This window comes from Mus caroli, unplaced genomic scaffold, assembly GCF_978045245.1.
Source record: "Mus caroli unplaced genomic scaffold, Mus_caroli_1 scaffold_2, whole genome shotgun sequence".
Taxonomy (NCBI): domain Eukaryota; kingdom Metazoa; phylum Chordata; class Mammalia; order Rodentia; family Muridae; genus Mus; species Mus caroli.
This window is the reverse complement of record NW_028227257.1, coordinates 144443911-144471823: the sequence shown is the minus strand read 5'-3', so window position 1 is coordinate 144471823 and position 27913 is coordinate 144443911. Positions and strand designations below refer to the sequence as shown.

General features: G+C 39.6%; 1 protein-coding gene across 1 annotated transcript; it reads right to left on the bottom strand.

Moving 5' to 3' along the window:
- Positions 1 to 14531: 14531 nt before the first annotated feature.
- LOC110288762 (olfactory receptor 1J21-like) lies at positions 14532 to 15473 on the bottom strand. Its single transcript, XM_021155019.2, has one exon. It carries the CDS (start codon positions 15471 to 15473, stop codon positions 14532 to 14534), a length of 942 nt encoding a protein of 313 aa, XP_021010678.2.
- Positions 15474 to 27913: the final 12440 nt, after the last annotated feature.

Genomic DNA, 27913 nt, shown 5'->3' with positions numbered 1-27913 from the left:
TATAGTCACAAATACACAGAAGCTATGGTTACTGAGTAAGACCTGCAAAAAATCAAAATGCTTGCACTGAGGTAGGGAGGGGCTACCAAGGCCATACCTGAGATGAGGAGTTAATGGAAGCTGATGGCTGTGGGGAATTGAGAATCCTTCTTTGGGATACTGACCAGTGATAAATTGTCTAAGATCCATTGAATGTCCCTATATCCATGAACATACAAACATCACTAATCAGATTTGTCAGGTTATTAAAATATAATATAACAAAAATCTGGGAGGCATTTTGGGGGAGGATGGGAAGAGTTAGAGAGGAAAAAAATGTATGTGAATGATCTTATTTTGCTGAATTTTCATGTATGAAATCCTCAACTAACACATTTAAAAAGAAAAATGAAAAACCATTTATCAATATCTTTAAAATATATTCATTTTTTATTTTATGTGTATCAATATATGTGTACTACATGAATACAGTGTTTAAGGAGGCCAGAAGTGGGCATCAGATATCCTAGAACTGAAGTTTTAAGTGGTTGTGAGCCACTATGTGAGTTCTGAGCCCTGAACCCAGGTCATATCCCAGTGAATCAAGTGTTCTTAATACTAGAGCCATCTCTCCAGTTGCCTGGTATATTATTGCATCCATATAAGATTTGTGTTCTTTAGTTTATTGAAGAAATCACCTCACAAATACCAAATATTCTGACTTATTTAGAGTAACTAAGGAATGTGGTACTAGGAAAAGGGCAGAGTTATAGATAGGTAGACTTCTCCTTTTTTTCAGAGACTCTACTTGTAAAAGCAAAAGGAATACTCTAATGTACTCGTTCCTACATATTTTGAAATTAATTCCAGCTCAACATTCATGTGCCATGAGGATATCCACTTTCTTTTTGTGGTTTCTTCTTGGGCATGACTACTTAACAAACCATGACCAAAAAACAACCAGAAATTCCACAACAGCCCACAAGGATAACCAACAACAACCAACCCCACCTCTCAGGTCCTAGCATTTTTATACCATCTGAGCTGTCCCCAGAATGCAAAACATCACCCAATCACAGAAACTATCATGTCTTTACTAGAACATGAGGCTAATCATAGTCAGCTACTGTAGACAATCTGAAACGGCCTTATATCCCACACCTGGAATTAAAACAGAACATATTTTTATGTGGAGGTAGGGGAAACTGGGGATGCGATGTAATGCATTTACAAGCATGAAAATTAGATCTTGGGTGCGAACTCGGTGGAGGGTCCCAATGTCCCCAGAGGACTCTCCACACTGCAGGCACTCTAGCACACCCAGGATATTGGGTTCACTGGTAAGTGGAACGCAACATCTGTTCCAAAAAAAATCCAGGAGGGTCTTGTGCCAGCAGGAACAGGGACAAAGGAAACCCGCTGACCAGTGGCTGGGGTTCATTCCCATCAGCACCATCCTTGCACCATCTTGGGATCGAACTTGGCAGAGGGTCCCAAGGTCCCCAGAGGATGCTCCAGGCTGCAGGCACCCTAGCACACCCAGGATCTTAAGACCACCGGTGAGCGGAACACAACATCTGTTCCAAAAAAAAACCCAAAACAAACAAACAAACAAAAAAACCCAAAAAAACACAAAAAACCCCACAAAACAACAACAACAACAACAACAACAACCCAGAGAGTCTTGTGGTAGCAGGAACGGGGACAAAGGAAACCTGCCCTACCAGTGGCTGGGGTTCTTTCTGGTCAGTGCCACCTTCACACCATTTTGGGTGAGAACTCAGTGGAACATAGCACACCCAGGATCTTGGGATCACTGGTGAGTGGAACACAACATCTGTTCCAAAAAATACCGGAGAGTCTTGTGTCAGCAGGAACAGGGACAAAGGAAACCTGCCGACTAGTGGCTGGGGTTCGCTCTGGTCAGTGCCAGTCCCACGCCCTTATGGGCCCAAGCTCGGCAGGCACCAGCACATCCAGGATCTTGGGATCACTGAGACCAGTCTATGCAGGAGAGCACGTGTGCTGCAGAAGCAACAGAACTTCTTAGACAGGGCCCCTTCTGGCCTTCATCCTTAGCCAGGAGACAGAGCTGAGACCCAGAACCCTGGGTACCTTCCCTGCCAGAGGAGAGTCAGCCTCCAGGGAGGGCTCTTGCTGCAGACCCTCTGGGTCACTTGTCTGCATGGAACGAGACTCTGGGGTAGGTGGGCAAGGTGTTGGCGGGTGACAGACAGACCAACACGCGAGATTGTGTAGAATCTGAATGTATTGTCACAAAGTGAACACCAGTCTTATATAGTACAGAAAATACACAGGGTCGGGAGTCACAGCAGGCAAAGTACATTGAAGTTGCCTGACACAAAACAAAGGAATGACTTCAAAATGATTTACAGGAACCAGGTAAATGTTTAAAGTAAAGATAAAGCAGTCCTATGTAGGGTCAACTTAATGACAGGTAAGGATTTCACACTCTAGTGCTATACCTTTGAACCTTATGAAGGCTAGCATCAGGGGGTTCTGCTCTTAGCAGACCTCATTAATAATGCAATATCTCAACCCCTCTACTTCCTAGGCCTTGCTAAATTCTTATATGAGTGTAACTTTTAAGTATCTGGAGAATCTCCATTTGTTAGAAGAATTCACCAACTTGCTTCTAATATACAATGTAGCCTGTACTGAAGATTTCTATCTCAGTGGGAGTTCCTGGCTCTATTATGGTATTCCCTAGTTTGGGTGAGATTTGCTACTGTCCTTAGTAAATATTTTGCAGACTAGCTCTGAGCTACTGGCTCTGTCTTTTGTAATGCTTAATTAGTTACTGAATAGGTAACTTCCTTACTGCATTCCTGCCTGATTCCAAGCTCATCTGCTTCTGGGACCTTGGAACACTGGGGAGACTTAACTATATCAGAATTTAATCTTAAAAGTCACTTATAATAAAATACTAAAAGAGAGCACGTGGTTCCATAGACCAGACTAACGCGGGAATGGGGAATGACTGTATGGGTAAATGAGAATGCTAAAGCTCCAGGAGGTGAGTTTCAGTGAAACTCTTTGCCTCATGAGTGGCTTCTAGGCTTTTCAGCCTGTCAAGCAGACTTCACTGGAGGGTGTGGCAGACTCTGACCCCAGGACTCAGGAGGTGGATCTGAGCTCCAGACTTCTGTGCACCTTCCCTGCAAGAGGAGAGCTTGCCTGCAGAGAGTGCTCTGACAACTGGAACTCAGGAGAGAGTTGGACTCCAAGGAGTGCTGACAAAGGCTAAAGATTCACAGGAGGAACAAGCTCCAGCCAGAAACATCTAGAACATCTAACACCAGAGATTACCAGATGGAAAAGGCAAATGTAAGAATCTTACTAACAGAAACCAAGACCACTGGGCATCATCAAAACACAGTACTTCCATCACAGCGAGTCCTGGATACCCCAACACACCCGAAAAGCAAGATTCAGATTTAAAATCATATCTCATGATGCTGGTAGAGGATTTTAAGAAGGGCATTAATAACTCACTTAAAGAAATATAGGAGAACACTGCTAAACAGTTAGAAGTCCTTAAAGAATTACAGGAAAACACTGCTAAACAGGTAGAAGTCCTTAAAGAGAAAACACAAAAATCTCTTAAAGAATTACAGGAAAACACAACCAAACAGGTGATGGAATTGAACAAAACCATCTAAGATCTAAAGATGGAAGTAGAAAAAAAAATGAAGAAAACCCAAAGGGAGACAACTCTGAAGATAGAAATCCTAGGAAAGAAATCTGGAAACATAGATGCAAGCATCACAAACAGAATACAAGAGATGGAAGAGAGAATCTCGATGCAGAAGACTGCATAGAAAACATGGACACAACAATCAAAGAAAATGCAAAATGCAAAAAGATCCTAACTCAAAACATCCAGGAAATCCAGGACACAATGAGAAAACCAAACCTAAGGATAATAGGTATAGATAAGAATAAAGATTTTCAACTTAAAGGGCCAGTAAATACCTTCAACAAAATTATAGAAAAAAACTTTCCTAACACAAAGAAAGAGATGCCCATGAACATACAAAAAACCCTACAGAACTCCAAATAGACTGGACCTGAAAAGAAATTCCTCCTGATGCATAATAATCAGAACAACAAATGCACCAAATAAAGATAGAATATTAAAAGTAGTAAGGGAAAAAGGTCAAGTAACATATAAAGGCAGACCTATTAGAATTACACCAGACTTCTCACCAGAGACTATGAAAGCCAAAAGATCCTGGACAAATGTTATGCAGACCCTAAGAGAAAATAAATGCTAGCCCAGGCTACTATACCTAGCCAAACTTTCAATGACCATAGATGGACAAACCAAAATATTCCATGACAAAACCAAATTCACACAATATCTTTAGCTGAATCCAGCCCTTCAAAGGATAATAAAGGGAAAACTCCAACACAAGGAGGGAAACTATGCCCTAGAAAAAGCAAGAAAGTAAGCCTTCAACAAACCTAAAAGAAAACAGCAGCAAGAACAGAATCCCAACTCTAACAACAAAAGTAACAGAAATCAACAATTACTTTTCCTTAATATCTCTTAATATCAGTGGACTCAATTCCCCAATAAAAGACATAGACTAACAGACGGGCTAGACAAACAGGACCCAACATTTTGCTGCTTACAAGAAACCTACCTCAGGGAAAAAGACAGACACTACCTCAGAGTAAAAGGCTGGAAAACAATTTTCCAAGCAAATGGTCCAGAGAAGCAAGCTGGAGTACCATTCTAATATCGAAAAAAATTGACTTCCAAACCAAAGTTATCAAAAAAAAAAAAAAAAAAAAAAAAAAGGAGGTGCACTTCATACTCATCAAAGATAAAATCTTCCAAGAAAAACTCTCAATTCTGAATATATGAATATATATGCTCCAAATGCAAGGGCAGCCACATTCATTAAAGAAACTTTAATAAAGCTCAAAGAACACATTATACCTCACACAATAATAGTGGGAGAAAATTCCGGCCGGATCAGCGCTGGGGTTGCTGGAGCGCAGGGTTGCCTGACACCCGCCAGCTACCCACGACCCCCGCCATAGGATTTTGGGACTGCTGGTGAGTGGAACACAGCTTCTGCTCCAGTCCAATCACGCGGGACCTGAGACTGCTCTGGTTGGGGAGAGAGAAATCCGGCCTACATAGGGCCACAAGCCTCTTCCGGTCAGAAAAGCACCGGGGCAGCTGGGGCGCAGGGCCGGCTGACACTCGCCAGCTACCCACAACACCCGCCACAGGATCTTAAGACTTCTGGTGAGTGGAGCACAGCTTCTGCTCCAATCCAATTGCGCGCGGGACCTGAGACTGCATTAGTTAGGGAAGCAGAAACCGGCCTGAGTAGGGCCACAGGCCACTTCCGGCTGGATCAGCGCCAGGGTTGCTGGAGCGCAGGGTTGCCTGACACCCGCCAGCTACCCACGACCCCCGCCGCAGGATTTTGAGACTGCTGGTGAGTGGAACACAGCTTCTGCTCCAATCTTTAAACAGTGACAACGATAACAACTAACCCCAGAGATTACCAGATGGCGAAAGGTAAACGTAATAATCTTACTAACAGAAACCAAGACCACTCACCATCATCAGAACCCAGCACCCCCACTTCGCCCAGTCCAGGGCACCCCAACACACCGGAAAAGCTAGACACGGATCTAAAAGCATATCTCCTGATGATGGTAGAGGACTTCAAGAAGGACTTTAATAACACACTTAAAGAAATACAGGAGAACACTGCTAAACAGGTAGAAGACATTAAAGAGGAAGCACAAAAATCCCTTAAAGAATTGCAGGAGAACACTGCTAAAGAGTTACAAATCCTTAAAGAAAAACAGGATAACATAATCAAACAGGGAGAAGTCCTTACAGAAAAACAGGAAAACACATCCAAACAGATGATGGAAATGAACAAAACCATACTAGACCTAAAAAGGGAAGTAGACACAATAAAGAAAACCCAAAATGAGGCAACACTGGACATAGAAACCCTAGGAAAGAAATCTGGAACCATAGATACCAGCATCAGCAACAGAATACAAGAGATGGAAGAGAGAATCTCAGGTGCAGAAGATTCCATAGAGAACATCGGTACAACAATCAAGGAAAATGGAAAATGCAAAAAGATCCTAACTCAAAACATCCAAGAAATACAGGACAAAATGAGAAGACCAAACCTACGGATAATAGGAGTGGATGAGAATGAAGATTTTCAACTCAAAGGACCAGCAAACATCTTCAACAAAATTATAGAAGAAAACTTCCCAAATCTAAAGAAAGAGATGCCCATGAACATACAAGAAGCCTACAGAACTCCAAATAGACTGGACCAGAAAAGAAATACCTCCCAACACATAATAATCAGAACAACAAATGCTCTAAATAAAGATAGAATACTAAAAGCAGTAAGAGAAAAAGGCCAAGTAACATATAAAGGCAAGCCTATCAGAAATACACCAGATTTTTCACCAGAGACTATGAAAGCCAGAAGATCCTGGACGGATGTTATACAGACACTAAAAGAACACAAATTACAGCCCAGGCTACTATACCCAGCCAAACTCTCAATTAACATAGATGGAGAAACCAAAGTATTCCACGACAAAACCAAATTCACACATTATCTCTCCACGAATCCAGCCCTTCAAAGGATAATAACAGAAAAAAACCAATACAAGGACAGGAACCACGCCCTAGAAACAACAAGAAGGTAATCCCTCAACAAACCTAAAAGAAGACAGCCACAAGAACTAAATGCCAACTTTAACAACAAAAATAACAGGAAACAACAATTACTTTTCCTTAATATCTCTTAATATCAATGGACTCAACTCCCCGATAAAAAGACATAGACTAACAAACTGGCTACACAAACAAGACCCAACATTTTGCTGCTTACAGGAAACTCATCTCAGAGAAAAGGATAGACACTACCTCAGAATGAAAGGCTGGAAAACAATTTTCCAAGCAAATGGCATGAAGAAACAAGCTGGAGTAGCCATTCTAATATCTGATAAGATTGACTTCCAACCCAAAGTCATTAAAAAAGACAGGGAGGGACACTTCATACTCATCAAAGGTAAAATCCTCCAAGAGGAACTATCAATCCTGAATATCTATGCTCCAAATACAAAGGCAGCCACATTCATTAAAGAAACTTTAGTAAATCTCAAAGCACACATTGCACCTCATACAATAATAGTGGGAGACTTCAACACACCACTTTCACCAATGGACAGATCATGGAAACAGAAACTAAACAGGGACACAGAGAAACTAAGAGAAATTATGAATCAAATGGATCTGGCAGATATGTACAGAACATTCTATCCTAAAACAAAAGGATATACCTTCTTCTCAGCACCTCACGGGACCTTCTCCAAAATTGACCACATAATTGGTCACAAAACAGGCCTCAACAGATACAAAAATATTGAAATTGTCCCATGCATCCTATCAGATCACCATGGACTAAGGCTGATCTTCCATAACAAAATAAATAATAGAAAGCCAACCTTCACGTGGAAACTGAACAACACTCTTTTCAATGATACCTTGGTCAAGGAAGGAATAAAGAAAGAAATTAAGGACTTTTTAGAGTTCAATGAAAATGAAGCCACAACATACCCAAACTTATGGGACTCAATGAAAGCATTTCTAAGAGGAAAACTCATAGCTCTGAGTGCCTCCAAAAGGAAACTAGAGAGAGCACACATTAGCAGCTTGACAACACACCTAAAAGCACTAGAACAAAAGGAAGCAAATTCACCCAAGAGGAGTAGACGGCACGAAATAATCAAACTCAGGGGTGAAATCAACCAAGTGGAAACAAGAAAAACTATTCAAAGAATCAACCAATCAAGGAGCTGGTTCTTTGAGAAAATCAACAAGATAGATAAACCCTTAGCCAGACTCACTAGAGGGCACAGAGAAAGCATCCTAATTAACAAAATCAGAAATGAAGAAGGAGACATAACAACAGATCCTGAAGACATCCAAAACACCATCAGATCCTTCTACCAAAGGCTATACTCAACAAAACTGGAGAACCTGGATGAAATGGAGAAGTTCCTAGACAGATACCAGGTACCAAAGTTGAATCAAGATCAGGTCAATGATCTAAACAGCCCTATATCCCCCAAAGAAATAGAAGCAGTCATTAATAGTCTCCCAACTAAAAAAAGCCCAGGACCAGATGGGTTTAGTGCAGAGTTCTATCAGACCTTCAAAGAAGATCTAATCCCAGTTCTTCACAAACTATTCCACAAAATAGAAACAGAAGGTACTCTACCCAACTCATTCTATGAAGCCACAATTACTCTGATACCTAAACCACAAAAAGACCCAACAAAGATAGAAAACTTCAGACCAATATCCCTTATGAATATTGATGCAAAAATCCTCAATAAAGTTCTTGCTAACCGAATCCAAGAACACATCAAAACAATCATCCATCCTGACCAAGTAGGTTTAATCCCAGGGATGCAGGGATGGTTCAATATACGGAAATCCATCAACGTAATCCAGTATATAAACAAACTCAAAGACAAAAACCACATGGTCATCTCGTTAGATGCGGAAAAAGCATTTGACAAGATCCAACACCCATTCATGATAAAAGTCTTGGAAAGATCAGGAATTCAAGGCCCATACCTAAACATGATAAAAGCAATCTACAGCAAACCAGTAGCCAACATCAAAGTAAATGGTGAGAAGCTTGAAGCAATCCCTCTAAAATCAGGGACTAGACAAGGCTGTCCACTTTCTCCATACCTATTCAACATTGTACTGGAAGTCCTAGCCAGAGCAATTCGACAACAAAAGGAGATCAAAGGGATACAAATTGGAAAAGATGAAGTCAAAATATCACTTTTTGCAGATGATATGATAGTATATATAAGTGACCCTAAAAATTCCACCAGAGAACTCCTAAGCCTGATAAACAGCTTCGGTGAAGTAGCTGGATATAAAATTAACTCAAACAAATCAATGGCCTTTCTCTACACAAAGAATAAACAGGCTGAGAAAGAAATTAGGGAAACAACACCCTTCTCAATAGTCACAATTAATATAAAATACCAAAAACCACCAACAGATTGGGAAAGGATCTTTACCTATCCTAAATCAGATAAGGGTCTAATATCCAATATATATAAGGAACTCAAGAAGGTGGACTCCAGAAAGTCAAATAACCCCATTAAAAAATGGGGCTCAGAACTGAACAAAGAATTCTCACCTGAGGAATACCGAATGGCAGAGAAACACCTGAAAAAATGTTCAACATCCTTAATCATCAGGGAAATGCAAATCAAAACAACCCTGAGATTCCACCTCACACCAGTCAGAATGGCTAAGATCAAAAATTCAGGTGACAGCAGATGCTGGCGAGGATGTGGAGAAAGAGGAACACTCCTCCATTGTTGGTGGGATTACAAGCTTGTACAACCACTCTGGAAATCAGTCTGGCGGTTCCTCAGAAAATTGGACATAGTACTACCGGAGGATCCAGCAATACCTCTCCTGGGCATATATCCAGAAGATGTCCCAACCGGTAAAAAGGACACATGCTCCACTATGTTCATAGCAGCCCTATTTATAATAGCCAGAAGCTGGAAAGAACCCAGATGTCCCTCAACAGAGGAATGGATACAGAAATTATGGTACATTTACACAATGGAGTACTACTCAGCTATTAAAAAGAATGAATTTATGAAATTCCTAGCCAAATGGATGGACCTGGAGGGCATCATCTTGAGTGAAATAACACAATCACAAAAGAACTCACACAGTATGTATTCACTGATAAGTGGATATTAGCCCAAAACTTAGGATACCCAAGATATAAGATACAATTTGCTAAACGCATAAAACTCAAGAAGAATGAAGACCAAAGTGTGGACACTGTGCACCTTCTTAGAATTGGGAACAAAACACCCAGGGAAGGAGTTACAGAGACAATGTTCGTAGCTGTGATGAAAGGATGGACCATTTAGAGACTGCCGTATCCAGGGATCCATCCCATAATCAGCTTCTAAACGCTGACACCATTGCATACACTAGCAAGATTTTGCTGAAAGGACCCAAATATAGCTGTCTCTTGTGAGACGATGCCGGGGCCTAGCAAACACAGGAGTGGATGTTCACAGTCAGCTATTGGATGTATCACAGGGCTCCCAATGGAGAAGCTAGAGAAAGTACCCAAGGAGCTAAAGGGATCTGCAACCCTATTGTTGGAACAACATGATGTACTAACCAGAACCCCGGAGCTCTTGTCTCTAGCTGCATATGTATCGAAAGATGGCCTAGTCGGCCATCAATGGAAAGAGAGGCCCATTGGACTTGCAAACTTTATATGCCCCAATATAGGGGAATGCCAGGGCCAAAAGAATGGGAATGGGTGGGTAGGGAAGTGGGGGGCGCTATGGGGGACTTTTGGGATAGCATTGGAAATGTAATTGAGGAAAATATGTAATAAAAATATTAAAAATCAAAAAAAAAATAATAGTGGGAGACTTCAACACCGCACTGTCATCAATGGACAGATCCTGGAAACAGAAACTAAACACAGACACATGGAAACTACGAGAAGTTATGAAACAAATAGATTTAATAGATATCTACAGAACATTTTATCCTAAACCAAAAGGATATACCTTCTTCTCAGTGCCTCATGGTACCTTCTCCAAAACTGAGTATATAATTGGTCAAGAAACAGGCATGAACAGATACAAAAATATTAAAATTACTCCATAGATCCTATCAGAGCACCATGGACTAAGGCTGATCTTCAATAACAACATAAATAATAGAAAGCCAACATTCAGGTGGAAGCTTAACAACACTCTGCTCAATGATACCTTGGTTAAGGAAGAAATAAAGAAAGAAATTAAAGACTTTTTAGAGTTCAATGAAAATGAAGCCACAACATACCCAAAATGATGGGACACAATGAAAGCAGTCCTAAGAGGAAAACTCATAGCTCTGAGTGTGTCCAAAAAGAAGCTAGAGAGCATACACTAGCAGCCTGACAGCACACCTAGAAGCTCTAGAACAAGATCATGTGTGGTTCTCAGACATTGAAATAAGAATCTGCAACATTGACTTTGCCTTGGAAACTCCAAGAATGTTGAGATGCTAGAGCTGAGGAAAGCTACTAACAAGGAGTGGAAACAGCCCAGAGGAAAGGAGATTGTTGAAATCAACAAAAAAGGAGTTTATGATCTAAAGACCACTTCAACATCAGACACAGAAATGAAGAGTTTGGAGTTTGTGCAGTTGGTTTCCTGTCTGGCTTTTGGGATTACAGTTAAGTGATTGGATGAACCCCAGAAAAGACTTTGATCATTGGACTTTTAATATTGTTGAGACTGCTGTACCATGGGTCTTTTGAAGTTGGACAAAATGTATTTTGCATTATGCTATGCTTCGGTATGGCCCCCATAAACTCATATGTTTGAACAAGCCTATCTGGGCTAGAGAGTGGAATGTAATGGTTTGAATATGCTTGGACCAGAAAGTGACACAATTAGGAAGTGTAGCCTTCTTGGAGTATGTATGGCCTTTGTGGAGGAACTGTGTCATTATGGGTACTGTCTTAAGAGCCCACAACCTACCTCTCTGGAAGCCAGTCTTCTTCTTTTTTGGCTTCAGAACAAAATGTAGAACTCTCAGATCCTCCTACATGATGCCTGCCATGCCCCAGCCTTAATGATAATGGACTGAATCTTTGAACCTGAAAAACCAGCCCCAATTAAATATTGTCCTTATGATAGTTGTTTTGGTCATGGTATCTGTTCACAGCAGTAAAACCCTAACTAAGGGGAGAGAGAGTAGAAATCCAAAGGTCAGGAGAATGAATGGAACAATGAAGCTGCCACTGGTAGGAGGTGGGGGAACCTCTAGAAAGTCCCAGATACCTGGGATGGCAGAGACTCACAGGACTCAATGGGGGTAACATTAGGTGAAATGCCCAACAGTGGGGAGATGGACCCTGAAGGGACTATCCCCAGTAGTTAGACAGGGCCATCAGTGGAGGGATGGGATTACCAACCTACCTACAATTTTTTTTGTACCAGATTTGTTCCCATCTAAAAGAAATACTGGGACAAAAATGAAGAAGAGATTGAAGGAAAGCTCATCCAGTGACCAGCCCATTAGGGGAGCCATCCCATGGAAGGGCACCAAACCCTAACACTATCACTGATGCTATGTTGTGCCTGCAGACAGGAACCTAGCATGGCTGTCCTCTGAGAGGGTCTACCAAAAGGTGACTGAGACAGATGCAGATATTTACAGGCAACCATTGGACTGAGGTTGGGGACCACTATGAAATTGTTAGAGGAATGATTGAAGGAACTGAAGGTTATGGCAACACCATATGATGACCAATGGTATCAACTAACCTGGACCCCTGGGAGTTCCCGTAGACTAAGCTACCATCCAAAGAGCATACAGGGCCTGGTCCACGGCCCTCAACACATATATAGCAGAGGTCTGCCTTGTGTGGCCTCAGTAGCAAAGGATGTGCCTAATCATGTAGAGAATTGATGCCCCAGAGACAGGGAATGACTAGGGAAAACACCCTCTAAGAAGTAAAGGGGAGGGAGGATTGAGTAAAGAACTCTGGAAGGGAGAATGAAAGAGAAGGTAGTATTTGGGGTGTAAATAAATAAAATAATTAAGAAAAACTATAATTCATATATATATGAAATATATGAAATATATGAAATATATGAAATATATGAAATATATGAAATATATGTGTGTGTGTGTGCCATATGCTCATTAAAAACACTGAAAGTTTTCTACTATTTAAGTCTAGAAATTAATGAGTATTTTGCTTAATATTATTATTATTAAAATGTTATAAGTGTATGAATGTGAACACATATGAATATAAAATACAGCATACATATCTAACCTATGTATAGCTTTTATGGCTTATCTGTTTACTTATTATTTCTAACATTGTGTAATAGCTAAATAAAATCTCCAATAAGCATATAAATTATTGCTTGTTTAAAAAAAGTATCAGAATTTTAATACACAGTAGCTTAAATTCTGCTAAGCGCTGTTTGAGATGCATTTAAATAGCCATTAAGCTCTGCTGTGCTACTCTACAAATGTATCTTACAGCCAACTAGGAATTAAAAGTTCCTCTGCATCAGCAGAGGTTGATTCTCAAGGACCAAACATGAAATCACTTCATGGTATATAATGATTGTAGTTGAGCAAGTAACTTTCTTTCTCCTTTTCATAATAAATTATATTTGAGTTAAATTGCTCTAAAGACCTACTTGAACTTGATTCAAATACTTGAGACCTCTGAATATCTACCTAACTATCCTTCATCACCCACTCAGTAAAGCAGAAATTTCTCCTTAAGATGCAAAAACTGCACATAACTACAGTGCCCCATAGAGGCTCATGCCAAAGTCTTGTTTATAGTTGTGATATACCCCCTTCCCAGGACCTTTATGCACCCCAGAGAGCTTATCCTTGTTTTTATCTTGTACAGAAAACAGTGTATTTTCATTTTAGTTAGTGATCATAACCAAGAACTTGTCAAAAAACATAATGAATTGAGTATAGCCACAATTATACAAATAATAAAGCTTTGATAAATTAGATAATATTACAAATAAAATAAGAAAAGTGGATTGGCATAGGTTGGTCAGGAAGTACCAAACTATGCTGAGAAAAATTGTTTTCATATGTTTCACAGTGTAGTGATTATAAATACTATATATTATACTTAAGGCTAGAATAAAGAATTTCATGCTAAAATAAGTCTTGCTAAATAGTTGAATAAATTACTATGCGTTCTTTTATGTGGATTTTATGTACTATTTACATGTGTCAAAACAACTCAATATATCCAATAAATATCTGCCACTTCTGAGTGTCAACTACAAAAACTAAAAAACTAAAATACTAAAAAAATAACAGGCAGAAAATATGGTTCAGTGATTAAGAGAACTGAACCCAGGTTTTAATTCCAGCACCTATATAGTTGCTCGCAACCATCTGTAAGCCAATCCTAGAGAGTCTGACACACTCTAATGGCCTTTGCAGACACTAGGCATAAACATGATGCACAGGCACATATGTATATCAAAGCACCAATACACAAAAAGGTAAGATAAAATTAATAAATATTAATAGTTGCTGCCAAAATCTTAAAGTATGTTATAAAATAAAAAATAAAAATAAAATAAAATAATCTAAGGCAATAAATCCTTCTGTTATCTGCAGAGAAGAAAAGGTCTTTGCTATGAAAGCTATGAACCTCTCTAAAAAAGGAAACCATAATGACTATATAAACAATTAAAATTTTACAAGAAAAATATGTAGAAGGTTTTTGAGAAACTTTCCCAAGACACTGAATGTCAAAAAGATAGTTAAATGGAGAAGAAAACTGTACAGGGAGGAGTGAAGGAAAGGCAGCCTAATGAAGATTCCTTGACAAGGAAGAAAGGATGGATGGGAGAATAAGAGAAGGAAGAAGGGATGCTAAGAGTAAAGACCATTATTACCACTGTGGACACAGTCTCCTGTTGAGGATATTTCTCAATGCTCCTTTTATATCCCGATTCCTCAGACTATAGATAAAGGGATTCACCATGGGTGTGACCAGACTATATATCACAGCCACAATGACATCCTTGTCATTGGTGTTATTAGATGAGGGGACTAGGTAAAGCCCAATAATAGCCCCATAGTACAGACAAACAACAGAGAGGTGAGAACCACATGTGGACAAGGCTTTGCAGATTCCCTTGATGGATGGAGTTCTCAGAATGGTGACTCCAATTCGGCCATAAGAGACCAGGATGCATATAAATGGCAGGGTAATGACTAGTGTACCTAAAGGAAGGATGACCATCTCATTGATGGTGGTGTCTGAGCTCGACAGGCTCAATAAAGCAGAGGGTTCACAGAAGTAGTGGGGAATGGTATTATTTCTAAAATGAGATAGGCGAGCCAAGAGAAGGGTGTGCACAAGGGCATTGGCAGAGGATAAAACCCAGGACATTACTACTAAAAGGACACAGAGGTTCTGACTCATGATGGTGGTATAGTGCAGAGGGTGGCAGATGGCCACATACCTATCATAGGCCATGGAGGTAAGAAGAAAACTGTCAAGATCAGTAAAAGTTGAAAAAAAGTATACCTGAGAAACACAACCAGCATATGAGATGGACTGACTGTGTGTCAGCATATTCATGAGCATCTTTGGAGCTGTGACTGATGAGAAAGAGATGTCTGTGAAGGCCAAGTGACTGAGGAAGAAGTACATGGGGGTGTGGAGGTGAGAGTCCAGCCTGATGAGTAGGATGATGAGCAGGTTCCCCAGCACAGTTGTCAGGTACATGGCCAGGAACAGGGCAGAGTACACAGCTTGGTCCTCTGCTCGAATGGGGAGCCCCAGAAGGATGAACTCAGACACAGTGCTCTCATTATCCATCCTCATGCTCTAACTCTTCTGCTGTGAGTGAAAGAAGTGGGAACAAAAGAGAAGCTATTTCAACTATTACATTGTGGAAACATTTTATGAATCACAAGTACTGAAATTAACACTAGTTTGAACCATTAATATATGTGTTTTAACTCTAATATGAAGATTTCTGTGACAAAAATGAACTGTGATGGTTTGGAGAAGGATATAATTTTTCTACCTTGAAATCAACTGAATTTTTCTTACAGGGGAACAATATAAAATCAGGAAAATTATCACATCCATTTCCAGATCAAGGTGCCTGGACTTCACTAAGACAAATTTAGATTAAGGATTTAGTCTGTAAATTGATACCAGCCAAAAGAAAAATCAACAGATTTCAATGGTTGTTGATCACTTTTAACCTTTCTTGAATGCACTTACCTAAGGCTTTCATTCCATGAGCTGAAAACAGATAGTGGAACCCAGGGAGCATTTTTGCATCTGAAAAAAACAAAAAGAAAACCAAAACAAACAAACAAACAAACAAACCAGGATCTTGGGAATTAGGAGAAGCAACATGTGCATATGGTCAAAGCATTAAGTGCATGAGTCTGAGCCAACAATATAAAGACCAATGGAAGCTTATAAGCAGCTATGAGACCTTCCTATTAATACTTTTTCTCAGTGAGCTCACTCTTTCATCACTCTTCCTAGGCTGCATAAAATGACCCCGATTTCATATGAATGTCTTCAGCTCCAACCTAAGCATCTCGTGCAAGTACAGAGAACACCTGGAAAAAGTTGACTTTCCTACCAGTTCTTAGTTCAGCCAAAAATATTCTTTGTGTTTTTCTAGAAAAATCAAATGTTACCTGCCTTATTCTTAACCTAGGTTTTTAAGTTGAAAAGGGTTACTTTTTATGCATTTTCTACATGTTTTCTTTATTGCTTAACTGCCATTTCTCACTTTCTCATTTAATCATCCCCATCTGTGTGAGTAATAACTAAACAATAGGAAAAGGTACATGATAAAATTAGAGTTGATATTCTAGTGGCTGAGAGAGTTTGTTGTTATAATCTATGGGAAGTCTTATTTAGTGGCCAGTATGTCTCTGTGTTAGCAACTACCTATTTGCCATGTCACACTTTCCAGGCTTTCAAGACCATCTTTAAAGTGCCTATATATAATCCATCTCACTCTGTACATTAAAAAAATTCAGTTAAGGTGACATTGCCTGAAATTAAATATAATTCATTTCTCACTCATTTCTCTGTAGTAATAATTACTTCATAATGATAAAAATGCTAATTATTTGGCTGTTTGGGGTAGATTGTTTTTAATACTTTGCTATTTTGAGCAATATTGCAATAATAAATATTATTTTATGTCTTTTTATACTATATGTTGAGAAATGAATTTAGAGAAACAAGCAACCATGGTTTTCAGAATATGTCAAGTTACAAGAGGTCAAGGTGATAAAGAAGCTGAAGCATGTTCTATGAATAGCCTGTAGTGGAATAACATACATAGAAAAATTATAAAAAGGGATCTTTAGGCAAGTGTTCGAAAAGAGAGTGGTAGGGGTTTTGAGAGTCAAGGAAAACCCAAGGTAATTGCCAATCACAGAATGTAAAGGTTGGAAAATATACGAAGAGCAGGGCGATATAATGTGTAATTTGCTATTATAAAAATTATCCATCTGTTCAAGGGCAGCAATACACACAAAAATGAAATAGCATAAAATAGGAAAAGGCTTGCTGGATATCAGGTAGAAAGCAGACTTGAGAAGCCAAGAAAACTAGCTATAATATGAACATCATGTGCTATTACAGCAAAAGTCACAGAGATTTGGGGGAAAATTGGAAGAAAACCCAGCAAAAATTGTGTGTTAAAGTGAAATGTGAACAAAGAAGATGATTTCCCACATGTGTTTCAAAACTTGCTAAGTTTAAGAAAAATACTCTATGGAGAGGTTTTTTGGGTGTGCTTTTATCTCAAAGCTTGGACAGGTTAGCAGTGCAAGGCAAATTACTCTATGGAGAACTGGTTGCTACTTGGAGATCCTTAATGTTTGAAATACATGCTATACAGAGAGACAGATGATGAAAAAGAGAAATGGAGAGAAAACAGAGATAAACAAAGGGACAGAGAGCCACAGAAAGAGACCCAGACATATGAGTTGTACTGAAGAATTTGCATTCTATTCCTGATCTGACAGGCTAACTTAGATATTGTACACACATACCTTTAGCTAAAAATTACAGGAAAGCTCTTCCATTTTCTCTCTAGAAAAAGCACAATATAAAAAAAAATCTGAAGCAGTCAGTCATGCATCTTTTGCAACAAACAGAATAGTAATCAGTTCAGAATCAGATAGCGTAGATACATAAACATATACATTGCTTCCATCATGGGTCTGTGTGAGCTCCAATTATGAATATTATGTAGAGAACCTAGGGCATAATCTCTGTCCCCAGATCCAAATTAGAGGCATAGAGGATAAAATTACTTTGCTGTCATTGACTCCCTTAGGGGAAGAACTTTTTTGAAATGAGCATGATAGTCCTGTCACCCTTGAGAAATAACAGTAGCAACCATAAAAAACTTTTCCATCATTTCATACTGTTGAAAACATGTCTGTGATTAATTGGCATTTAATAACAAAATACACTCATACAGACACAAAAGAGTTGAAAACAGCTTCTCATATTTTGGAATATAATAATTCTAAACGGGCTTATTATCACAGATAAAGTTGGTCAATTTCCATTATAAAAGAGAAAGACATTTAGAAATATCTGTGGAGTTCTTGCATTACATATCAAGTAATTGGAAATTCCTCTATAAATATGCTCATTGAACACTCTGATCTACATTAGTCTATAATCTTAGCCATTTCTAACAAATAAATAGTCTGGAATAATTTACCATTGAAAATATACATTTCTAAAAGCTGTGCATTGTGGTATCAAATTTATACCTGATGATTTTTCAAATGTACAAGTAGATTCCGATTAAAGTTTGTAGCAACTTTGTTCATGAGAGTAGAAAAAAAGTTGAACAACAAATCAATTAGATGATTTTTACATAAGAATCCAGATCAATGTTATGGCAAAAAAAAAATAATTATCAAAAAGTCATGAGAAAGGAAAAATATGTCCTTCAAACGTATGAGGAAACATAAAAGTAATTCTTTATACTTATGCATTTTATTAAGTACTGAATGTTAAATCCTACTCTATAGAAACTTAAATGTTTCTATAGAAACTTAATGTTTCTATAGAAACTTAAATGAAGCCCTAACATTTGAAAAACTGCTTATAATGTACTAAATTAAGGCACATCCTAAATTCAATGATATTAGTGCAATTGTGATAAAAACTGCATGGTACTGGTACAGCGACAGACAGGTAGATCAATGGAATAGAATTGAAGACCCAGAAATGAAACCACACACATATGGTCATTTGATCTTTGACAAGTGAGTTAAAACCATCCAGTGGAAAAAAGACAACATTTTCAACAAATGCTGCTGGCACAACTGGGGGTTATCATGTAGAAGAATGCGAATTGATCCATTCTTTTTTTTTTTTCTTTCTTTTTTTTATTAGGTATTTTCCTCACTTACATTTCCAATGCTATCCCAAAAGTCCCCCCATACCCACCCACCCCCACTCCCCTACCCACCCACTCCCCTTTTTGGCCCTGGCATTCCCCTGTACTGGGGCATGTAAAGTGTGCAAGTCCAATGGGCCTCTCTTTCCAGTGATGGCCTACTAGGCCATCTTTTGTTACATATGCAGCTAGAGACAAGAGCGAATTGATCCATTCTTATCTCCTTGTACTAAGGTCAAGTCTAAGTGGATCAAGGAACTCCACATAAAACCAGAGACAGTGAAACTTATAGAGGAGGAAGTAGGGAAAAGTCTTGAAGAGATGGACACAGGGGAAAAATTCTTGAATAGAACAGCAATGGCTTGTTCTGAAAGATTGAGAATTGACAAATGGGACCTCATAAAATTGCAAAGCTTCTGGAAGGCAAAATACACTGTCAATTAGACAAAAAGACCACCAACAGACTGGGAAAGGATTTTTACTAATCCTAAATCAGATAGAGGACTAATATCCAATATATATAAAGAACTCAAGAAGATGGACTCCAGAAATTCAAATAACCCCATTAAAAATGGTGTACAGAGCTAAACAAAGAATTCTCAACTGAGGAATACTGAATGACTGAGAAGCACCTGAAAAAATGTTCAATATCCTTTAATCATCAGGGAAATGCAAATCAAAGCAACCCTGAGATTCCACCTCACATCACTCAGAATGGCTAATATCAAAAATTCAGGTGACAGCAGATACAGGCAAGTATGTGGAGAAAGAGGAACACTCCTCCATTGCTGGTAGGATTGCAAGCTAGTACATCCACTCTGGAAATCAGTCTGGCAATTCCTCAAAAAATTGGACACAGTACTATAGAAGATACAGCAATTCTTCTGGGCATATACCCAGAAGATGTTCCAATTTGTAATAAGGACACATGCTTCACTATGTTCATAGCAGCCTTATTTATAATAGCCAGAAGTTGGAAAGAACCCAGATGTCCTTCAACAGAGGAATGGATACAGAAAATATGGTACATTTACACAATGGAGTACTACTCAGCTATTAAAAACGATGAATTCATGAAATTCTTAGGCAAATGGATGGATCTGGAGGATATCATCCTGAGTGAGGTAACCCAATCACAAAAGGACACACATGGTATGCACTCACTGATAAGCAGATATTAGCCCCAAAACTTAGAATATCCAGGATACAATTTGCAAAACACATGAAACTCAAGAAGAAGGAAGACCAAAGTGTGGATGCTTTGTTCCTTCTTAGAATGGGGAACAAAGTACCCATGGAAGGAATTACAGAGACAAAGTTTAAAGCTGAGATGGAAGGAAAGACCATCCAGAGACTGCCTTACCTGGGGATTCTTCCCATATACAACCACCAAACTCAGACAGTATTGCATATGCCAGAAAGATATTGCTGACAGGACCCTGACATAGCTCTCTCTTGTGAGTCTATGCCAATGCCTGGCAAATACAGAAGTGGATGCTCATAGCCATCTACTGGATGGAACACAGGGACCCTAATGGAGGAGCTAGAGAAAGTACCCAAGGAGCTATAGGGGTCTGCAACCTTATAGGAGGAACAACGATAAGAACTTACCAGTACTTCCCAGAGCTGTGTCTCTACTTGCATATGTAGCAGAAGATGGCCTAGTTGGCCATCAATGGGAGGAGAGGCCCTTGGTATTGTGAAGATCATATGCCCCAGTACAGGGGAGTGCCAGGGCCAGGAAGTGGGAGTGGGTGGGTTGGGCAGCAGGGTGGGGGGAGGGTATAGGGGGCTTTGGAGATAGCATTTGAAATGTAATGAAGAAAATATCTAATAAAAAGAAAGAGAGAGACAGAGAGAGAGGGAGACAGAGAGAGAGAGACAGAGAGAGAGAGACAGAGAGAGACAGAGAGAGAGAGAGAGAGAGAGAGAGAGAGAGAGAGAGAGAGAGAGAGAGGAGGGAGGGAAGGAAGGAAGGAAGGAAGGAAGGAAGGAAGGAAGGAAGGAAGGAAGGAAGGAAGGAAGGAAGGAAGGGAAGGAAGGAAGGAAGGAAGGAAGGAAGGAAGGAAGGAAGGAAGGAAGGAAGGAAGGAAGGAAGGGAGGAAGGACTTCATGGGATAAATATACAGTAATTTATGAATTAAAAAAAAAGAAAAAAAGTTACCAGGATGCCACTAGCATGCCCCAAAATGATGATATAGCAAGAAGACAGAAGTCATTAGTTAGTAAGATTCTAACAGGATTCCACCATCAGATCATTCTACAGAGAAAACCATTCTATCAACCCTTTGATTTTTGAAATTCTAGGTTCCAGAACAAGGAGAAAATATATTCCCATTAAGCCACTCTGTGGCATAGTGTTATGACAATGCATGAAAATTAGGTCATGAAAATGTGTGTTTATAAATACAAATTATGAGCATAGATTCCTAGTTCTATTATATACCTCACAGACTGATAAAGGTCAGATAGATTGTTCACTTCCCTAAACTTCTCCACTCTCTATCTCAGTGTCTCCCATCCTATTTACACTTCTGTTTTTTTCTACTTGCTGTGCCTCAGTATCTAACAGGGGCATAGACTATGTGGTGTATTAGAGGCCAGACAGACTGGGAGAAGTAAAGATAGGCTGACTAACCACAAAACTCTCAGCCTCTACCCATTTTATCCCCAATGCTCCGCCCTCTTAGTGTCCTTATCCTAGTACGCAACTAGGCAAAGATTCCCTGTTACAATAGACACAAGCCTGGAGCAAAAAAATCCAAGCTTTACTAGAAACCTCAACGACTAGGAAGAAACCCAGGTAGGCTGCCTTCTCACAAAACTTTCCCACTATCTCACTATCTCAGGATCCTTCCCACCTTATCCCAAGTCCTGTGCCCTCCTACATGTTGTACTCCAGCCCCAACAATGAAATAGACTGCCCCCTCTACTAAAGACCTGAGATACTAGGGGTGTGTGTGTGTGTGTGTGTGTGTGTGTGTGTGATTCTAAACCATACAAGTTAGCTTCCCTCCCTTCACCCATCTTCTATGCTTATGAAGCCCTCTGGGTCACCTTCAGGTACCCTGAGCAATGTACTATCCTGAGGGAGGCCCTATTTTTGTGCGGGGAGTTGTTGACCCTATTGCTCCACCAGGGTTCCCTCCTAGCCACAGGAGGCAGCCTCCCCAAGCTTCATATCCCCAATGGTGTAAGTCACATCTAAGGGTACCTCCATTGAATTTTGGGCACCTCTCTTCTGACAGGTCCCTTTCTGAAGATACTGCTTTCTTTCCCTAACCCCCTGTCACTTGAAGATTTCCATTCATTCCCATCACCATCTGGCCATTGTCCCTAACCTTTGCCACACCCATTTAACACCCATCTCCCCTCCTAATTCCCAGTATCACCCATTTCCCTCCCTCTGCCTTCCATGGCCATTCCATTTCCACTTTTTTTAAATAATATTTTTATTACGTATTTTCCTCAATTACATTTCCAATGCTATCCCAAAAGTCCCCCATACCCCCCCCCCCCCACTTCCCTACCCACCCATTCCCATTTTTTGGCCCTGGCGTTCCCCTGTACTGGGACAGATAAAGTTTTCGTGTCCAATGGGCCTCTCTTTCCAGTGATGGCCGACTAGGCCATCTTTTGATACATATCCAGCTAGAGTCAAGAGCTCCGGGGTATTGGTTAGTTCATAATGTTGCACCTACAGGGTTGCAGATCTCTTTAGCTCCTTGGGTACTTTCTCTAGCTCCTCCATTGTGGGCCCTGTGATCCATCCAATAGCTGATTGTGAACATCCACTTATGTGTTTGCTAGGTCCTGGCCTAGTCTCACAAGAGACAGCTATATCAGGGTCCTTTCAGCAAACGCTTGCTAGTGTATGCAATGGTGTCATCGCTTGGTCCATTTCCACTTCTAAGTGAGAATAAAGCATCTTCGTTTATGTTCTCCTTCCTGTCTAGCCTCTATGGGTCTGTGGAGTATAAAATGGCCATCCTGTATTTTATGGCTAATATGCACTTATAATGTGAATACATACTGTTTATATCCTTCTGGGACTGGATGGGAGTGAACTTACGTCACTCAGGATGATATTCTCAAGATCCATCTGTTAGCCTGCAAAACTAAAGATGTTTTTGTTTTTACCTCTAAATAGTATTCCATTGTATAGATCTGAGCCATTCTGAATGGTGTAAGCTAGAATCTTAGAGTAGTTTTGAATTGCTTTTCACTTGCTAAGGACTTTGAAAATTTCTTTCTTTTATTAGATATTTTCTTTATTTACATTTCAAATGTTATCTTTTTTTTCCTAGTTTCCCCTCTGAAAATCCCCCATCCCCTCCCTGATTCCTCTGTTGAGAATTGTCTGTTTAGCTTACTATCCTATTTTTTAATTGGGTTATTTGGGTTTTTGGTGTCTAACCCTGAAGACTCAGATATACCACTTTTGGGTATATACCCAAAAGATCCCCCACCATTCCAAAGGAGCTAATATTTCACTATGTTCATAGTGGCCTTATTTGTGATAGCCAAAAGCCAGAAAAACCCTAGATGTCCCATAATGAAAGAATGGATAGAGAAAATGTGGATCATTTACACCATGGAATGCTATTCAGCTCTTTTTTATTTTTGTTTTTTTATTAGATATTTTCTATATTTAAATTTCAAATATTATCCCCTTTCCCGGTATACCCTCTGAAAACCCCCATATCCCATCCCTCTCCCCTGCTTACTAACCCAGGCACTCCCCCTTCCCTATGCTGGCATTCCCCTACACTGGGGCATCAAATGTTCATAGGACAAATGGCCTCTCCTCTCATTGATGTCCCACAGGCCATCCTCTGCTACATATTCTGCAGGAGACAAGGGTTTCTCCATGTGTACTCTTTGGTTGGTGGTTTAGTCCCTGGGAGCTCTGGGAGTAGAGGTTGGTTGATATTATTGTTCCTCCTATGGTGCTGCAAACCCCTTCAGCACCTTGGGTCCTTTCTCTAGCTCCTCAATTGGGGTCCCTCTGCTCAGTCCAATGAATGGCTGTGAGCATCCACTTCTGTATTTGTCCAAGCACTGTATTTGAGAGCCTCTCAAGAGACAGCAATATCAGGCTCCTGTCAGCAAGCACTTGACGGCATCCACAATAGTGTCTGGGACTGGTAACTGTATATGGGATGGATGCCAAGGTGGGACAGTCTCTGTACGGCCTCTACTTCAGTTTCTGCTCCACATTGTCTCTGTATCTCCTCCTCCCTTGGGTATTTTGATCCCTATTCTTTCTTTCTTTCTTTTTTTTTAGTGAACTTTCTATGAATGTGTTTTTGTATATTTTTTTCCTTTTTTAAAATACTTTTTATTAGGTATTTTCTTCATTTACATTTCCAATGCTATCCCAAAAGTCCCACATACCCTCCCACCCACTCCCCTACCCACCCACTCCCACTTTTTGGCCCTGGCATTTCCCTGTACTGGGGCATATAAAGTTTGCAAGTCCAATGGGACTCTCTTTCCAGTGATGGCCAACTAGGCCATCTTTTGATACATATGCAGCTAGAGTCAAGAGCTGCGGGGTACTGGTTAGTTCATAATGTTGTTAGACCTATAGGGTTGCAGATCCCTTTAGCTCCTTGGGTACTTTCTCTAGCTCCTCCATTGTGGGCCCTGTGATCCATCCAATAGCTGACTGTGAGCATCCACTTCTGTGTTTGCTAGGCCCTGGCATAGTCTCACAAGAGACAGCTATATCTGGGTCCTTTCATTTTCTGTATCGATTACTCTGTTGAGGGGCATCTGGGTTCTTTCCAGCTTCTGGCTATTATAAATAAGGCTGCTATTAACATAGTGGAGCATGTGTCCTTCTTACCGGTTGGGACATCTTCTGGATATATGCCCAGGAGAGGTATTGCTGGATCCTCCAGTAGTACTATGTCCAATTTTCTGAGGAACCACCAGCCTGATTTCCAGAGTGGTTGTACAAGCTTGCAATCCCACCAACAATGGAGGAGTGTTCCTCTTTCTCCACATCCTCGCCAGCATCTGCTGTCACCTGAATTTTTCATCTTAGCCATTCTGACTGGTGTGAGGTGGAATCTCAGGGTTGTTTTGATTTGCATTTCCCTGAAGACTAAGGGTGTGGAATATTTCTTTAGTTGCTTCTCAGCCATTTGGTATTGTTCAGTTGAGAATTCTTTGTTTAGCTCTGTACCCCATTTTTAATAGGGTTATTTGTTTCTCTGGAATCTAACTTCCTGAGTTCTTTCTATATATTGGATATTAGCCCTCTATTGGATGTAGGATTAGTAAAGATCTTTTCCCAATCTGTTGGTTGCCATTTTGTCCCACTGACAGTGTCCTTTGCCTTATAGAAGGTTTGCAATTTTATGAGGTCCAATTTTTCTATTGTTGATCTTAGAGCATAAGCTATTGGTGTTCTTTTCAGGAAACTGTCCCCTGTGCCCATGTGCTTGAGACCCTTCTCCACTTTCTCTTCTAATAGTTTCAGAGTATTTGGTTTTATGTGGAGGTCCTTGATCCACTTGGATTCGTGCTTTCTACAGGGAGATAAGAATGGATCAATTTGCATTCTTCTACATATTAACCACCAGTTGAACCACGATCATTTGTTGGAAATGCTGTCTTTTTCCCACTGGATGGTTTTAGCTCATTTGACAAAAATCAAGTGACCATAGGTGTGTGAGCACATTTCTCGATCTTCAATTCTATCCCATTGATCTACCTGCCTGTTTAAATACCAATAACATGCAGTTTTTAATCATGATTGCTCTGTAATGCAGCTTGAGGTCAGGGATGGTGATTCCCCCAGAAGTTCTTTTATTGTTGACAATAGTTCTCACTATACAGGGTTTTTGATTATTTTTGATTATTCCAGCTGTATATGCAAATTGCTCTTTCTAACTTTATGAAGAATTGAGTAGGAATTTTGATGGGGATTACATTGAATCTGTAGATTGCTTTTGGCAAAATGGCCATTTTTTACTATATTAATCCTGCCAATCCACGTGTCTGCCTTTATACGTTACTTGACCTTTTTCCCTTACTGCTTTTAATATTCTATCTTTATTTAGTGCATTTGTTGTTCAGATTATTATGTGTCAGGAGGAATTTCTTTTCTGGTCCAGTCTATTTGAAGTTCTATAGATTTTATGTATGTTCATGGTCATCTCTTTCTTTAGCTTAGGGAAGTTTTCTTCTATAATTTTGTTGAAGATATTTACTGGCCCTTTAAGTTGGTCAGAGTACTCTCTGCAGGCAAGTGCACAGAGGTCTGTAGCTCAGCTCTGCCTCCTGGCTGAATTTGAAGCCCCAAAAGGGATCCTATCCCAGAAGCTATGTTGCTTCTGTTGTCTGCACTCTTCTGCGCTGATTGTTCTCTTTGGGAACTGGGATATATGATGGCAATCTCACCTGGTTCTGGGGACAGAGAGTTCTTACATTGTTTTTCTATGATGGGTGTTCCAAATCAGATTAAAACAGAAAATGTAACTAGCTATTGCAGTGGAGACTTTCTATCACCAATTTAATGTTACCCATATTACTGGGATTCTTTATACTACACAAGAACAAAGTAGTATGGAACTATAAAACAATATCTTCATAAAATAAAAAAGGGGGAATTATATCCCCATACATGAAAAAGTTTATTTAAATTGTTTTCTTTTTATTTTAAAATTTAAAATTTAGATTCCAAGGAACTCTCTGCTCAGTGTTTATGGTTCCTTACAACAGGTCATACTTATGCCTAGGTTAAATGAAGGATCCACTTACTTGCATATGGCATGGTTCTGATATGGTTTCAGATACCCTAGTTAATGAATATAGAAGGAGAAACCAGGATATCACATGACAAAACCAAATTTGAATAATATCTTCCTACTAATTCAGTTGTACAGAGGATAATAGAAGAAAAACTCCAACACAAAGAGGGAAATTACAAGCAACAAAAATCAAGAAATTAATCACCTCACAAGAAACCCAAAAGAAGAGAACCACAGAAACAAAATACCATGACTAAGAAGAAAAATAGCAGGATCAAACAATCACTGGTGTTTAATATCTCTCAGCATCAATAGACTCAATTCCCCAATAAAAGATATAGGCTAACAGACCGGATATGTAAACAGGACCCAGGATTGTGTTTAACATAGGAAACACACATCAGTAACAAAGTCAGACACTATGTCAGAATAAAGGTTTGAAATTTTTTCAAGCAAAATTGTCTAGAAACCCAAGCTGGAATAGCCATTCCAATATCCAATAAAACAGACTTTCAACCAAAAGCTATCAAAAGAGATGTGGAAGGATACTTCATACTCATCAAAGGAAAAATCCACCAAGATGAACTTCTCAATTGTGAACATTTATGCCCCAAATGCAACAGCACTCACATTTGTAAAAAAAAATGTTATTAAAGCTCAAAACACACATTGATCCTTGCACAATACTAGAGGTAAACTTCAACACGCCACTCTAATCAATAGGCAGATCATAGAAACAGAAGCTAAACAGAGACATACTGAAACAAACAGAAGTAATGAACCAAATGGATTTAACAGATATCTACAGAACATTTTACCCTAAAACAAAAGAATATACCTTCTTCTCAGAACCTCATGATACAGTCTCCAAAACTGACCATGTAACTGGACAAAAACCAAACCTCAACAAATACAAGAAGATTGAAATAATCCTGTGCATTTATCAGATCACCACAAACTAAGGCTGGTCTTCAATAACAACAAGAACAACAGAAAGCCCACATAGGCATGGAGACTGAATACGTCTCTACTCAATGCTAACTTGGTTAGGGAAGAAATAAAGTAAAAAATTAAAGACTTTCTAGAATTTAATG

What these genes read in the sequence shown, in the direction of transcription:
- LOC110288762 (XM_021155019.2), bottom strand. Translation starts at nt 15,473, where the DNA reads ATGAGGATGGATAATGAGAGCACTGTGTCTGAGTTCATCCTTCTGGGG.